This window comes from Pteronotus mesoamericanus, unplaced genomic scaffold (assembly GCF_021234165.1).
Source record: "Pteronotus mesoamericanus isolate MK-2021 breed Mesoamerican mustached bat unplaced genomic scaffold, CSHL_Meso_final scaffold_21, whole genome shotgun sequence".
Classification (NCBI taxonomy): Eukaryota; Metazoa; Chordata; class Mammalia; order Chiroptera; family Mormoopidae; genus Pteronotus; species Pteronotus mesoamericanus.
The window spans coordinates 12,010,204-12,025,508 of record NW_026555310.1 but is presented as its reverse complement, the minus strand read 5'-3'; the positions used below and the strand labels follow the sequence as shown (position 1 = coordinate 12,025,508).

At 41.3% G+C, this 15,305-nt stretch overlaps 1 protein-coding gene and 1 long non-coding RNA gene across 2 annotated transcripts in view; both read left to right on the top strand.

The window, feature by feature from the left end:
• The window catches only part of MUC19 (mucin 19, oligomeric), a 65,296-nt gene extending 53,355 nt beyond the window's left edge, over positions 1-11,941 (top strand). The window contains exons 35-42 of the mRNA XM_054591243.1: positions 1,493-1,588; positions 2,264-2,332; positions 3,642-3,734; positions 7,752-8,999; positions 9,225-9,308; positions 9,531-9,569; positions 9,878-9,931; positions 11,813-11,941. Of these exons, the coding sequence (XP_054447218.1) occupies positions 1,493-1,588; positions 2,264-2,332; positions 3,642-3,734; positions 7,752-8,999; positions 9,225-9,308; positions 9,531-9,569; positions 9,878-9,931; positions 11,813-11,904 (1,775 nt within the window). The 3' untranslated portion in view covers positions 11,905-11,941. The remainder of the gene's footprint in view (positions 1-1,492; positions 1,589-2,263; positions 2,333-3,641; positions 3,735-7,751; positions 9,000-9,224; positions 9,309-9,530; positions 9,570-9,877; positions 9,932-11,812) is intronic.
• A 1,674-nt stretch (positions 11,942-13,615) lies between these two features.
• LOC129084926 (uncharacterized) lies at positions 13,616-15,276 on the top strand. Its single transcript, XR_008530637.1, has 3 exons — positions 13,616-13,668; positions 13,925-13,978; positions 14,132-15,276. It is a non-coding gene; the product is annotated as an uncharacterized LOC129084926 (long non-coding RNA).
• The last annotated feature ends 29 nt before the right edge of the window (positions 15,277-15,305 follow it).

Below are 15,305 nucleotides of genomic sequence, written 5' to 3'. Positions count from 1 at the left end.
GAAAACAAAACCCAAAAAGCCAAAGCCAGGTGAGGATAGGCTTGCCCTTGTGCATCACTGGCTGAATTTCAGCTATTGTTAGATTCATGAATAAAACATACTTGTTATTCCTTAAGCAGAGATAATTTTGATTAAATGAACAAGACTTAGTTCACCACTTACCCCTTATGGAGTCAGTTAGCGTGCGTACCTCTTGCATTTTCTCCTCTTCACCGCATTGCTCTGCTGGAGCTCCCATGTTAGACATTTTCCGCCGGGTGTCTGCAGCGACTCGCCAGACTCCCCTCACCTGCACGCAGCGGTGATCAGTGAGCCTCCCAGACCAAGGGCATCAACATCTCCAGAGAACAGTTTAGAAATGCAGCTACTGAGGTCCGCCTCTCTGGAACCAGAAGCACTTAGAGTGGAGCCCAGCACGGAGTATTACTCAAGAAGCCCTTTCAGCAGTTGGTGATTATCAAAGTTGAGACCATTTCCATTCTCCACTTCCCTCCCAGTCTACACTTTCATCACTACCATGGACTAAATGGAATAGACTCCAAACACTCAGCTGCCATCATGTGATTCCACTACTTAAAATCCTTCCATCGTTCTGATTGCTATTAGGATAAAAGAAAGTTCCCTTCCATAAAACTCATAGCCATGTCTTTAGAGTAATGCGTGGGGCTTCACATTATGCGTTTATTTACTAATTCGTGGTCTGAATTATTAATTAATGGTCTGATCATGTTTATATACATTTATTTTCCTTTAGCAGTCTTCTTGATATAAAATTCATGTCACATATTTTTGAAACAAAATATATTTACATAAAAATAATGTATTAAAAGTTAGAAACTATCTAGCAGAGATTAAATAGTGGTAAATTTCCCTTAGAGCAGTGAGCTGACTGAAACTTAGGGTGATGAATGTTTAGTCTACATTCCCTAAAATTTGAAAAAGAATTACTTAGGTAATAATGACAAGTCAGTCAGGTGTTCTTCTTTTGGTCACCAACGGTTAGTACAGTATTTCACACAGGGCTACGGAAGGTTTGGTCCAGGAAGGAGTGCCATGGACTTCAGTTCGTCCTGCTCCATGCAGTGATAAGAAGTGAAACAGCAAACAGGAACTTAGAAAGAGCAAAATTACGCAGCGATATTGTACCACTTAAATAAATTTGTGTGTTTTGGATAATTTAATTTTAAATATATTTATTTCTGTCCTTTATGGCATTTCCCCCCAAAACCAAGGACAGATTGTGATGCTGAAAGCATTGCTCTCTTACCATGGACTGTTTGAGAAGCAAAGATGTGAGTGGGATCTCTGGGGTCGATGGCCTGGGTGTGGCTCCTGCACATGCTGCCCACCGCCCCAGGGACCTGGCGATGGCGGTCCACCGCATCTGTCACATGGAAGAAGAATATTACTTGCCTCAAAAGATTGTCATAAGATTAATTGAGTAGATTCATGTCTAGGGCATTTTTTAAACTGCCATATGTATTTTTTTCAGCTGGATCAGGGGCCCCGACTGCACCCACAATAGGACCTGAGGAAGAGACCTCAGCCAGTAAACCAAGCCCAGGAGCGACAAGCCCAGGAAAATCAGGCAAGGCAGGATGGACACCTCAGCGCCTACTCAGTGGCACTGAACATGTGACAGGTTGAACTAAGGATTAAGCTGTGGGTGACTTCAGACCATCAAGTTGCAGAAATCTTAGGCTCCATTTTAAGATTACGATTGCGTAGGAAACCTCGGTTATCGTGTCCCAGTAGAAGAGCGACAGGCAGAACCCTGCAGCTCCCCGAGGAGTGGCCCTTCCCTGCCGTTGTGTCAGGGACCTCAGAGAAAGAGAGAAACACAGGGGCTGGGAGGAAAGGCCCAGGAGACTCGCCGGCCCCAGGGGCACCCTAGGGAGCCCGAGCAGCTGTGGGCACAGGGGTCTGCAGCATCTGCTTGCTGACCTCAGGGAGGTCAAAACCAAGTTGTTAGTTATTGGTAAAGGCACATATTCGTGACTGCACCTTCCCGGCCCTTATGGGCTTACCTGTGGTGGATCTCTCACATATGCTCAGAGGTGGCTTAGAGCAAAGCATATTGTATTTTGGATTCCAAAAATCTTACCTGATAAATTCCTAGGCTCTGAGGTGGGGTTCCGGATGTGGTGTGCAAATGGATGTGACCAAAAAGTGTAAACTGCTTTGGAAGAAGAGAACAGTAAAATTTGTTCTGTTTACAAACATCATGATATATGCTTGTTGGTTATTTTCAAAGGGACTGCAGGACCCTCAGCTGGTGAACCGACTAGAGCACCAGTCAGTGAAGTGACACCATCTGAAACGGGCACCTTAGGTGAGTGGAGGTGTCATTCAGAGGCTGTGTCATTTATCACAAGGGCCACGTTAAATCAGAACCATGATGATTTCTCTCAAATTACTCAAATACCATCCACCAAGCGGTGTAAATCGGTAGAAAATGATTAACATTTTCAAGAATTTTTTCCTGATTTCTCCACATCTTCCCCTCAAAAGCAGTCAGCATCGGACTGTGCCCAAAACGGACCTGCTCCCCCCACACTGTGTTAATCGGGGGTACCAGCGGAGTCTTGAAGTTCCTGTTGGAACTGGCAGGAGCAGCTCGGCTAGACCTTGGGAGCCAGCCCAGCAGGGGGCAGTGCAGGCAGCGTGCAGGCTCACCTGGCACTTTCGGGGTGCTCCGTCATGAGTGTAGCAGAGACCCCAGGTCTTACGAGGAGTTTAAGTGAGTTTAGTAATGGCTATTACTTTAACGGCCCTCATTTTAGGATAATAACTGTCAGTAGTGGGAACAATTTTAATACAACCACCGCTGTAGACTAGAATTGCCAGATAAGATACAGAATGCCATTAACTTCTGTATTAAACACAAATAAGGGATAACTTTTTTAGTATAAATATGCCTGATGTAATCATTAGTGCATGGTGGTTTGTTGCTTAATTCAGATTCAAATGTAAGCGGGGTCCAGTATCTCTACGTGCTGATCTGGGGATCCCAGTGCGGACCGACCACGGCTGTTCTTTCGCCTGGGAGCCTCTGGAGGGGGAAACGCAGCCACCACTCGAGCTGCTGGTGGAAAGACTTTGGGAGCATCAGGGACTAAATAACACAGTCAGAATAACACTGGATAAAAGACATGTGATTTTCTAACTCAAAATGTGGTCGGAGATAAGATTTCCTGGGGAATGTAATTATTCTTGGGTGTATAATGTAAAAACAGAAGAAGATCAGAAAAGAAGTAAAGGATACTTTTGATGAGAACAGGACAACCAAGAATAAGCAACCTTCCAAAATACTACCGCGAGTAAACACTGCTGCTAGAATCCATATGATGCAGCGAAGTGAGTGAATCACCGAACCTCTGTCATCTCAGTTTTCTCATCTGCAAAAGGGGGCAATGTATTCTGTTGAGTTCGATTGTGATGAAGATCCAATGCAGCAAGGAATGAGTGCATGTCCAAGCACATGTTTGGAAACGTATGAAATTGTTATTATTATTATTATTCTTAATACAGGAAAACAGATTTCAGTATTCTTCAGTTTGAAGCTACTCTAACTCCGAATGGGTTATCTCATAGTTTAAGAAATTCTGTGAATGAGCTCTTTTCATTTTTCCTTACAACAGGTACCTCTGGGCCCTCAGGTGGTGCCACGGGTGGAGGTGAAGGTACACCTGAGTCTCCCAGCAGTGGGGCTACAAGTTCTTCAAATAAGCCAGGTGAGATAAAGGAACAGAAAAGAGTCACAAAATCTGAGTTGGTAGAGAAACCTGTTTATAAGAGGCCATTCAGTAAAATACGTGGTTGAAAGTCTTCCCTGCTTGAAAATCAGGACACGGCAATTCCAATATGTGATTCCGTTAGGAGGCTTGCCCTTCAATTCTTTGGCTGCTATTCAGTATGTGTGCTTTTGGGGTGTCAGTCAGAGTGACCCATGGTATCTCCAGTAAAGACAGAGCTCTGACAGGCCAGATCTTCTCCAGTCTTCTAAAGGAGACTAGTGCAGCATTTAAATTGTCCAATTTAATGTCTTGTATGTGCAATTTGGAAATCACTGGCATATTATTTGACATCGCCATGGTGGAGTTAGGCAAAAAACAAAGAGACCATCTAATAGTTCCTCTTATGTTTGGTCCTTACCTAGTGTTCCTGAGTGAGGGACTTCTTTTGAGTTACAGACAGCTCCTACACTTCGTGACACTCCTTTGTCTAAGGTCTGCACTGCCCCACCCAACAACACCTTGGCAACAAGCAAAGCTACAGGTAGATGAACGGCATGAAATCACGACCAGATAGGCTGGCTGCTTTTGCATTCCATTGATAGACAGTACAATTTTTCAGTACTGGGGTTGGTTAAGAGTTTTACAAATTGTTTTCTTTCTTGAATGATAGGAGGCCGGTTATTAAAAGATTATGAGGCATCAAGAAGGACTTCACATTTCAAGTGACAAATTTTATGTTTTCAATGTTCTTCTGCAAAACTACTATCTTTAGTGTGAAAAAATGCTGTGTTTTTTTAGCAATAGGAAATGTCATGGTTTAAAATATTAACACATTTTCCATAAGTTCTTAATTGAACAGAAACATGATCAAAGATCTATGTGAGCAGCTTTTCCTATTTCAGAAATAATTTAATAAATGACATTGTGTTCTGAATCTTCTGAATACTTAGAAAAGGGGTTGCTTCCCTAAATCTCTACACGTCGGTTTATAAACATCTTCCTTTCTAGAATTTGGAAATAGGACAGGAAGATACCTCATGTGGTGAAAGCTCATCTGTAAGGGAAATCCATGAACCTTGCAGTGATGTGAACCCTGTGAAATAATGCTCGTGTCTAGTCACGCTTTACTTGTTTCAAAGGACTGAAGATATAGGCTAAAAACAAATAACCAAATGAATAAAGAAATTAACAGGATTAGCAATCATTTCTGAAAAATAGAATAATGTATGTTCCTGAAAATGTAACTGATATCATGATATAACATTTTTCACACCTTGGACTTTCCTGGATGTACTGAGCTCAACTTCATTGACAAAATAAACATAGAGATGAGGCAGTCATTACATATCACATGATAACATTGTGAATCATTTTAGTCTGTTTTAGTAAAAATGAAAATGATAATTGGAAAAAAGTACACCAAGAGTGAAATGGAGAAAACATTTCCACATATATTTACTCATTGAATCAAACAACCCCACTGTGTGGTTTACTGTATATTCATAATTACTCATGTTTTATATCTGAAAAGTTAGTGTGTTTACTCCAGTCACAGGGATGAGTATGAGTATGTCATGGGGTCAGACCAAGTCCTGGTATGTTGATTCTATCTATATCCAGTCATTTGCCATCACTAAAATGCCACCAACATGGTGTAATTTTCAAACTTTATTTTTCGTTCTATTTTTCCCATTACCATTTACCTCCCTTATCAATCCCATGCTCTCTGCCATCACCACACTGTTGATCTTGTCCTGCATGGTGCATTTTTATCAAAACTATAGCAACATCTTGCCACATAGCTTGTTTTAGTTTACAATGGTGTTCCCAGTGCTAACCTCAGTGCCTGACTGGGTAAATACCTGATAGATATTTAGTGAATAACTAAGCAGATGAATAGGAGTGCCTAGCCTGATAAAGGATCAAAGGCCTTTAATCTTACATTGAGATAAAAACAAAACAAAACAAAATAACAAGTAGGCCATGTAAAAGAGAAACTTTTGGAAGGATAGGCAATGTGGTGGAGGAAGTAGGCTATTTTCTGCTAAACCCACATAAGGGAGCTTTGTTGGAAACACGCACGTGTCCACACATACAACACTGTAGATCCATGTCTCTACAAATGCAAGGTTTCCATCCTTATCTCGCCCCCTACTGGAATTCTTGATATTAGGATTCATATCCAGAGCATTTGGGGTAGCCCTAGGCTGTTGCAGAATTTAATTCCAAAGGAGGTAGAGGCATTTCATAAAACAATTATGCATATCAGAGAGATTTTCAAATTGATTCAATGTGGGTATCAGAAGACTGAGTAGAAATAGTTCGAATAAGAACGTGCTGTGGAAGAAGTAGGAGGTTAGAATAAAAGAGGCCAAGACCAGTATAGGATTAGAATATCACAGATGAGAGAGAAAATCAATATTTATGCTTTACTCAGTGTCAGAGGATGACAGGATATGAGGTACGGTGGGAAAAATGCTTCAAGGGTTCAAAAGATTACTAATTCAAAGCTACATGGGTGAGAAAAAAATTGAGGTTTCAGTTAGTAGACACATGAAAAAGCATGACTTGGTTAAAGATATTCCCTGCTTGAGTATATAGAGGAGTTTCCGGTAGTCAAAGACATGGTAAGCAAGTATGGGGTGTTTGATTAGTCTTACAATGCAAGTCACGTATTGGTTCAGTTTGAAGACACATTAGATGTAAACTTTCAAGCATGTGTCTCTATTCTCAGCGCCGCTGGGAGTCTAGTTTCACACGTTGTTCCTTAGTTGACATTTACATTTGTATGTCTAGTAGGCATCTCAGACTTAACATAACCTAAACAGAGTTCTTGATTTCCTTTCATACCCACACCTTTTCTCCTTGTCTTCTCTATATTAATAAATGGTACCATTGCAGATCAGGTTCCTCAGAAAAAAATAGTCAAGTTATCCTTGATGCCTGTCATCTTTCCAATTTGCGCTTCCCATATACAAGCAAGATGCATTAAATCTATCTCAAAAACACATCCTGAACCTGTCTCCTCTCAATCTCCACTATCACTACTCTAGCCAAAGGCACTCATGAATCGTCTGGGTTCCTGAAGTTACTTCCTACTTGGATTTCTACCTCTCTTATGCACCCTTTACCACATATTCTCTGTATAGTGGAAAGAGGAATTTTAAACATATATAGCAGTACCTCTCCCTTGCATGAAATTACATTGCATTGCATTGCATTTATAAAAATGTGTAGTTTTCCTTCCATTTCACAATAACTCACTCAAGCCAATGGGTATGCCCTCACCTACTAATGTCCTCACACTAAAATTCTAGTTTTATATACATTGACCACCTAGACTGCTTCTCCAGCACATGTATCCCCTTTCTTCTTGATATGTTTGGCAGTGGCTCTTCCCACTACCGGTATTGAAAATTCTCCAGAGTTTTATATAGCTCTCCGCTTCTTTTTGTCACATCTCAAAATAAATGACATCTTTCCAGAGAGACATTGTTTGCCAGTCCCCTCACAAAATCTTAGGTGCTGAATATGACCTCTCTTTATGTTAGTACTTTGAGGCTTTCTTTGTTTGTGAATTTGTTTGTTTGCTTAAAGAATAATGTTATTTATATTCCTGCATGTGTCCCACATCTGCTAGGATTCTCTGAGGGATCAGAGAACTATCTGCTCACTAGCTGTATCTGAGAAAATCTACTGAAACTATTTGAAACTGTTCCTCGATACAATGGGAAGTAATACTGTACATGTGAGAGTGTTTTTCTCATGGTAAAGAGAGGTAACACTTAAAAGTTCAAGAATTTACATGATGCATAAAATATTCAAAACTGCTGAATGAGGAAAGACTTAGGGAGAAGTTAGACTGTAGAAAGTTCAAAGGTATGAACTATGTTAGTTGCAACAGGGACAACGAGGCGTGAAAGCCACAGTCTGGAAAGAAAGCAGCATGACTCTCAGGTTAACGGAAGACCAAGGCAGCTGTGAAAGTTGCATTTTTACTACGTGTTTTCACAGGCACAACTGGACAATCGGCTGCAGGATCAGGCACCACAACAGTAGCATCCTCTGGAGTGACAGGAACAACGGGACCGTCACCTGGAGGGACAGGGAAAACTGAACCGTCATCTGAAGTATCTGGGACGAAGGGGACCATCGCAGGAGTGACAGGGACATCCAGACCGTCACCTGGGAAATCGGGAACAACTGAACCATCAGCTGAGGGGTCAGGGACGATGACGCCATCTTCTGAGCACCTAGGAACACCTGCACCAACAACTGGAGCGCCAGGAACAACTGTCCCATCAGGGAGAGTGTCCAGCGGTGGAGGGTCCTCATCGGGAACAGTAGGAACCACTAGATCACATGTTGTAGGTTCAGAGACAACTGGACCTTCATCAAAGATAAGTGAAGCAGCAACTGGAACGCCAGGGGCACCTGGGTCATCGCCTGAACCATCATCGGCGACAGAACCATCAGCTGGAGGATCAGGGACAAGTGGATCAGCCTCTGGAGAATCAGAGACCCCAGGATCATCCACAGGACACTCAGGAACAACCGGAACATCTGCTAGAGTTTCAGGAACAACTGAATCGTTACCTGCAAAATCAGGGACAACGCGACCATCAGGCCCAGGAACAGGAACAACTGGCCCAACAGCTGAAATGTCAGGAACCACTGGAGTAGCACGTGGAGGATCGGGGACCACTGTGTCAGCAGCTGGATTGCCAGGGACAAGTGTGTCAACTCCAGGTGGGTCAGGAGCATATGAGCCATCGACTGGAACACCAGGGGCCACAGGTCCATCTACTGGAGAACCGGGATCAAGAGGGACATCTTCCACAGGTTCGGAAACAACTGAATCATCTGAAAAATCAAGGACAACTAGACCATCAGGTCAGGGAAGAGGAACAAGTGGCCCAACAGGTGAAACGTCTGGAACCACTGGAGTAACAGCTGGAGGATCAGGGGCAACTGGTTCAGGAGCTGGATTGCCAGGGACGACAGGGTCACGTCAGGGAGGGTCCGGAACACATGGGCCACCTTCAACGGGGAGACCAGCGGCAACTAGAACATCTGTTGCGGGTTCAGCGACCACTGGCTCATTCAGGGGAACATCAGGGACATCAGCAACGTTAGCAGAAGAACTGGGGACAGCGCAAGCATCAACTGGAGTCCTGGGGACAACAGGGACATCAGTGGTGACAGTCAGTGAAGGAGGAAGAACAACGGGGAAGCCAGGAATAGAGATGACCGCATCTGGGGGTAAGTCAAGTCCGCTTAAAGCAGACCTTCCAGTAGAGCCAATATTAGTCTTTGTCTCAGGCTCAATTTTGAACGATACATATGAGTTTATCAGCATTGGAGTTTGTACAGGAAACACTGTTGAATATGGCTGGGTGCTCTGTAGAACGTGATTGCTTCAAATTGATATTTTGTACTTCTTAATAATTTAATTTCTCACCCCTGCTACTTCACTTTTTTGACCAGGAGCCTCCCGAGGGCCAGCGGGAACTACCAGAGGGCCCAGCAGGGGAAGCACAGCAGGAGCAGGAACCTCCGGGAGCGGAGCAGGCAAGGCCCCCTGGGCGATTCAGCACAAGCATGGCGGGTCCCCCAGTTACGGAGACGCGCTTCAGTTAGTTGCTCAGCACTGAAGTTTTGGAGAAATGATTAAATTACGTTCTAGCTTAATGAGTCATAGTGACATTTCAAATGCACTTGCGTGGAAATAAGTTTATTGTTCGTCCTAAACGGAACCACGGAGAAATAAAGATCGATTATTTCTTTCCCCAGGCACACCCGAAGAACCATATGGAGCAACCACTGAAGCAGGTGAAAGCACAATGAGATCAAGCACAGGTGGTAAATCGGAAGAATGGGAAGGGACGTTCCTGCGACATTGTCGCTCAAAGTGGGGTTTTCTGTTAAGTCTAATAATGGATATCTGTGTATTGTAAATATAAAAGGTAGAAAATCAGATCCAAGTCATGCGGCGTTTAGGTCCTTTCATGTTGTTACGTGCTTTCACACCAGTACTGAAAGTATAACGACCGGGTTCAAAGTAGTTACATTGATCCTGTCCAGGTAGGAGCCCCCCCACAATGAAAATACTGCTTGTGCCTTTCTACTTTTCATCCCAGGTTCCACGGGTGGCACTCCTGGCTCTACAGTTGCACCTGAAAGTTTCAGTGCCGGTAAGTAAACAGGGGAAGTGAGATGTACTTTTGACTTATTTTCATGCTCAGGGCCTAGGTAAAATGGTAAAATTAGTCGTCAAAAGACCAGTTGAATAATGAGAATGTCTTCAAACATATTACTCATTTTATCTAAGTGAATAAGCATTGTTCTCTATTTTACTCACGAGGAACTTAAAAAAGCCATTACCTAATTTGGTCCAGGATCTACAGCCAGTCCCACGGCGGAGCCCGTGTTGTGATCCGTCGTTTACCGACCGCAGACCCGTGTTCTTCAGCACAATGTCACCCTGCAAGGCAAACAGACAACGGTCTTTAAAGACCCGTTCCTAACATCTAAATCTTGCTTTTCTATGTACAAAAGAAAGTTTCCCCATTTCTACCTGTAATAACTGCAACAGCAGGTAATAAAAAGTGGGTTAAAATATTTTATGTGAGTGAAACCGGGGCATTGTTCTGAACCAGAAGACTTGGTGCATTTCACTTGACGAAACTGCAATTCTAGTGTTTAATTAATCAAGAATTATATCACTTCCTTCTTTTTACAATATTCGAACCTGACGTACATTTTATAAATACTTCCAGGGCAGTTTTTTTCCCGGCAGTACATGGGCTAAATTATTTTTCCTAATGTTCAGTACAATATTATCTTTCTGCACTAGTAATGCCTCATGGTAGTTGTGGAAGACGTCCTTTTTCAGTTTGCAGGGTACCTAGTAGAATGTACACTTTGCTGACTAAATTTTCTACTACGTAATGAATCGGCTGCTTATAATCTTTTTCTGATAAAGAGTTATGCTCCATGTATTCTAACTATTGAAAACGCCCTTATGTGTATTCATTTTACACACTAGAGCCGCGAGAAGATACTTAATTCAAAAATTTGACTGAGACGAAATTCATAAGTATTCTTTATTCAATCAATTGTTATGTAAATGAAGTAGCATGCTGTATGTTATTTATGGAACACTGTAATTATATTATGAATTGATAGCATGGCTTCTAGGATATGTGGCCTGGGAGCACGGTATGTGTCCTATCCTCCTTTGGAGTTTGGATTTTCCAAATGAGAGATTTCAGTCTTTATGTAAGCAGATACGAATAAGAGTTACTGTGTGTACAATTTTACTTGGAAGAAAGAAAAGGTTTATTTTTTTGGTTGACAATATGTACCCCAGCATTGATTCCTTGCAAGGACACGTTACACTTTCTCTTTCAAGAGATCCCTCTTCCTGACTTGAATGTCTACGTAAACTTCTATGGAAATAACACTTCTGTTTTCAATGAAAAACTTTTATATATAGTGTCACTTGTAGCACTGACATAAATTTTTAAAAGGGAAATCAAGAACTATGTTATTTAATTGGACGTAAAATTAATGGTTCTTGTTTTATGCCCATATAACAAAATTCAATGGTTATGTAAATGAATTCACATCTGTATATCATGTATATACCATAATTATATTATGAATTAATAGCATGGCTTCTAGGATATGTGATTATTAGGGCACAGTATGTGTTTTTCCATACATGGTTTTTTGGGTTTTCCCAAATTTGAGATTTTAGTGTTTAATTAAGTGAACCCAAACAAGAGTTACTGTGTGTACAAATTTTATTTGGGAGAAACAACGGTTTTTGTTTTCACTTGGATAACATGTACCTCAGCATTGATTCTGTGCGAGAACAGGTTACGCTTTCTCTTCCAGGATATCTCTCATCCTGACTTGAATGTCTAGGTGAACTTTATGGAAATACACTCCTGTTTTCAATTAAAAACTTCTATATATAATGGCAATTGTAGCATTGGTATAAATTTTTAAAATGAATTCAAGAATTATGTTATTTAATTGAAACATGAAATTAATCTTTCCTCTCTTAGGCCCACATAACAAAATTCCACCAGTATTAGCTGAAGGTAAGTCGAAATTAAAATGTCAAAAGTATATTTCTACACAATGTAGTTTGAAATAATATTTCATCTTTTCTATTTTTGCCATAGAAACACAATACGGACTGTGATTTTCTTCCAAAAAAATTTAATACGAATAAATCACTAGAAATCATGATAAATTTATTTCTAACGAATATATATAATTTATATATTTAAACTATTTAATTTAAATAATAAATAACATGTTATTTACTATATAACATAATGGAAATTGCCTATAAAATTATATATTATGTTGTTATATTTTATTATATATTATATCATATATTCTAACATATAACCTACAAAAACTAATATATATTATATATATATTTGTTTTTAATTTCCAGTCCCTTTGGAACAGCCTAAAGGAACAGGTAAGTAAATATAAGATTACAAATGTCCACTAAAGAAATTGTGTATCAGCAGCTAGAAGAGAAAATGTGGTAGCAGAAGTTATCGTTTATCAGCTTAATGAAACAGGAAGTTCCTATTGGATTTTGGTAGCTTAGGGCTTTTTTTTTTCTGTCCTTATGCCTTCTGAAATCCTAACAAAAGTGTACTGGTTTCCATACATAAGACTTACATTTTACGTTGGTTGTGTACAAACATACCCAAGCAAATGAATAAATAAGTCTAGAAATATCCCCGTCATAAAAAAAGACAGTACCATATTTCTCAGAATGTTTTTTATCATCACCTATCATTTTCCTGAAATTCTTTAGCTTTTTTCATTTGATGTCTTCTTTAAAATGGAAGAGATTTAAAAGGTAGGCAAACAAGTGTGTTCTATAGAACATTTCACTTTTTCTTGATTGTTTTCTGCACTCTTTTAGCATTTACATTCAAATATAAATTCCAAGTGGCAGGTATTTTTGTCCGATTTTGTTCACTGATATCAAAACCCTTTCTGGTCCTAGTGCAATGAGGTGTTTGATTTCGATACTCGTCCTCCTGATCCACTAGGTCCTACCTTTGTTGAATGGGGACCATTCAACACCATCACTCAGTGCATAAACCGGAGAGCTCAGATATCTGTTAAAACAAATGGCAGGGGAGAGTAATGCAGTGAAAAATGGAGAAAGGGATATTGAACAACAGCAATTTTTTTTAAAAAGGTACTTCCAACACAGGTTGAGTGTAAATGATACGGAAACCTTCGACATGGACATGATGGAAATGATTTTTTGTAGACTTCCTGAAGGAAAAGCAATGCAGACACCTCTTCCCAGAATCCCAAACTCCCAGAACTTGCTCTTCCCCTGTTTTCTCCCTCAGAGGCCACGACTTGCAGAGAAGGTGCAGGCACCCGTGCAGGGGGATACAAGCAGTGTGTGCCTTCTGTTAACCACTAATAATGGTGCCCGTAGGAGAGGCGACAGAGAGGAAATGTTTCTGGGGAGAAGTTCGTATTTCCTTTACTGACACTACATTTGGGCGAATGAATTATTATGAGTTTTGAAATTTCGTCCTGCTAAACTACTCATAACAGAGGTCGGAATTATGGCTGTAACCTTCAACATAGCACGATTGTCCCAAGAGTTCTAAGTGATTTCTCCTGTGAAATTACAAATCGTGTAAGAAAGGAGAGGCCTTTCTATCCCTGACCATGCCAGAAGAGCTCCATAAACCCTGGGAACACGTCTGCCCAGTAGAGACGTAGGCATTTTACAGCAAAGCAAGCAAGAGCGCAGTATTGTCCCAGTGTCTGGGGTTTTCGGAGCACTCATTCCTTCCTTCTGCTTCCAACCCACAGCAGGTACCACTGTAGCAATCGGAAAGTGAAGTCACTGGGAGGAAAACAGGTGAGTGTGGAGGACACCCAACGAGTTTACCAGAATAGAGTGATGCCTGGAAGGTGGTCTCACGTAGAGCACACAGTCGCGCTGCAAATTTTAGTAATAAAGCGGTTAATGAGGAAAAACACAGTGCTCATCATCCAAGGAGAGTTGGACAGTGAGCCGGTCATAAGAAATGAAAATGTGCTTAGGTATTTTTCAGGTGCCTGGTTTAGAAAAGAAACGTGGCCGTGCGGTGACCGTAGTCCCTTTTGTGTTTCAGGCACCACGGGCGTAGCCCCTGGCACAACTGTTGCCCCAGGAAGTTCCAAAACAGGTGAGGCAACAAGTTGAAATAGACTCTTGTGCATCTCCTCTCAGAAATCAGATGTCTCCTCTGGGATTATGCATTACAGGGGCACCACCCTATCTTTTCCACGTTCTGAAATATTCTCCAGTCACCTCTTTCCTCATTGTCTCTCTCCCTCAGAGGCCACGACGTCCCTTGGGGAAAGCAAAGCAACTGGAATTGGGATAGCAACAGGTGAGTATCACATACTGGTACTTGTCCCTCATAATAACAGCGGAGAAACACACACACACACACACACACACACACACACACACCCCAGGTCTTACACAACTCTCTTTATTGCATTAGTCTAAAAAACACTTCACCAGACCACCTTGAAGACAAATTAATGACACATAAATAGTTATGTGGAGAGAAATTCTACTCTCTTCTCCAAAATAAGACGTGTGATACTTAAGTCAGAAAGGAGTTATAGAAATATTTTCACATGAGGAGCTTAAGGATGAATGAAGGAACTAAAAGTTGAATCTCGGTGTTGCATGGAGACTTTAGGTTCCTGTTTAAAACAGGATGTGAGCAGGCAATTGAATTTGTGACAAGTGCCCCTTTCCTGTAGGTACTACTGGTATAGTGTCTGGGAAAACTCTGGAGCCTGGAACCCGCAACACAGGTAAGTCTGAAAATACAAGCACAGACTAGACTTTGGCTTCTTACATAATATATTACGTCAACATGTAGTATGAATTTCCCAAATCCTGGACCTTACTCCTCCCCTTTTTTCCTCTGTTAGCGGCCACAACTACCATGGTTGAAACGGGGACTACCGCAGCAGGGCTTCCAGGAGGTGAGCTAATTAAATCTGAGGCCTCTTCTCCTTTGAATAGATTCTCTCCTAGTGTGGCTAAGGGGAAACCATAAGTGGGAAGGTGAGCAAGGAAATATGCCCACATTCCATCCAGGAACAGAATATGCCAAGGCACGAAACGGAGTCACCCTAGGAATTCTCTGGCCACACGTGACTCTGTCATTGTTTTCAGAGGCCCAGGCTTGCAAAGCAAGTGCTTGGATGGCAGTGATGTGGGCCACCTACAAGCAAGCCCCTGTGTACCAAAGCCCCTTTTGTTACCTATGATTTCCCATAGTACTCATTAAGAGATATCAAACTGACTTATTTTTCACATATATTAATCACTGTTGGTCCCTAGCTACCAGAATATAGCCACATAATGGAGAATTCTTTAAATATTCTATTCACGACACACGCAAAGGCCTAAACAATAATGTAGAGAAGACTTGCTTAATAAATTTCAGTGGAACGAAGATCTGTGTACTTAGGTTGAAGCTTTGCTGT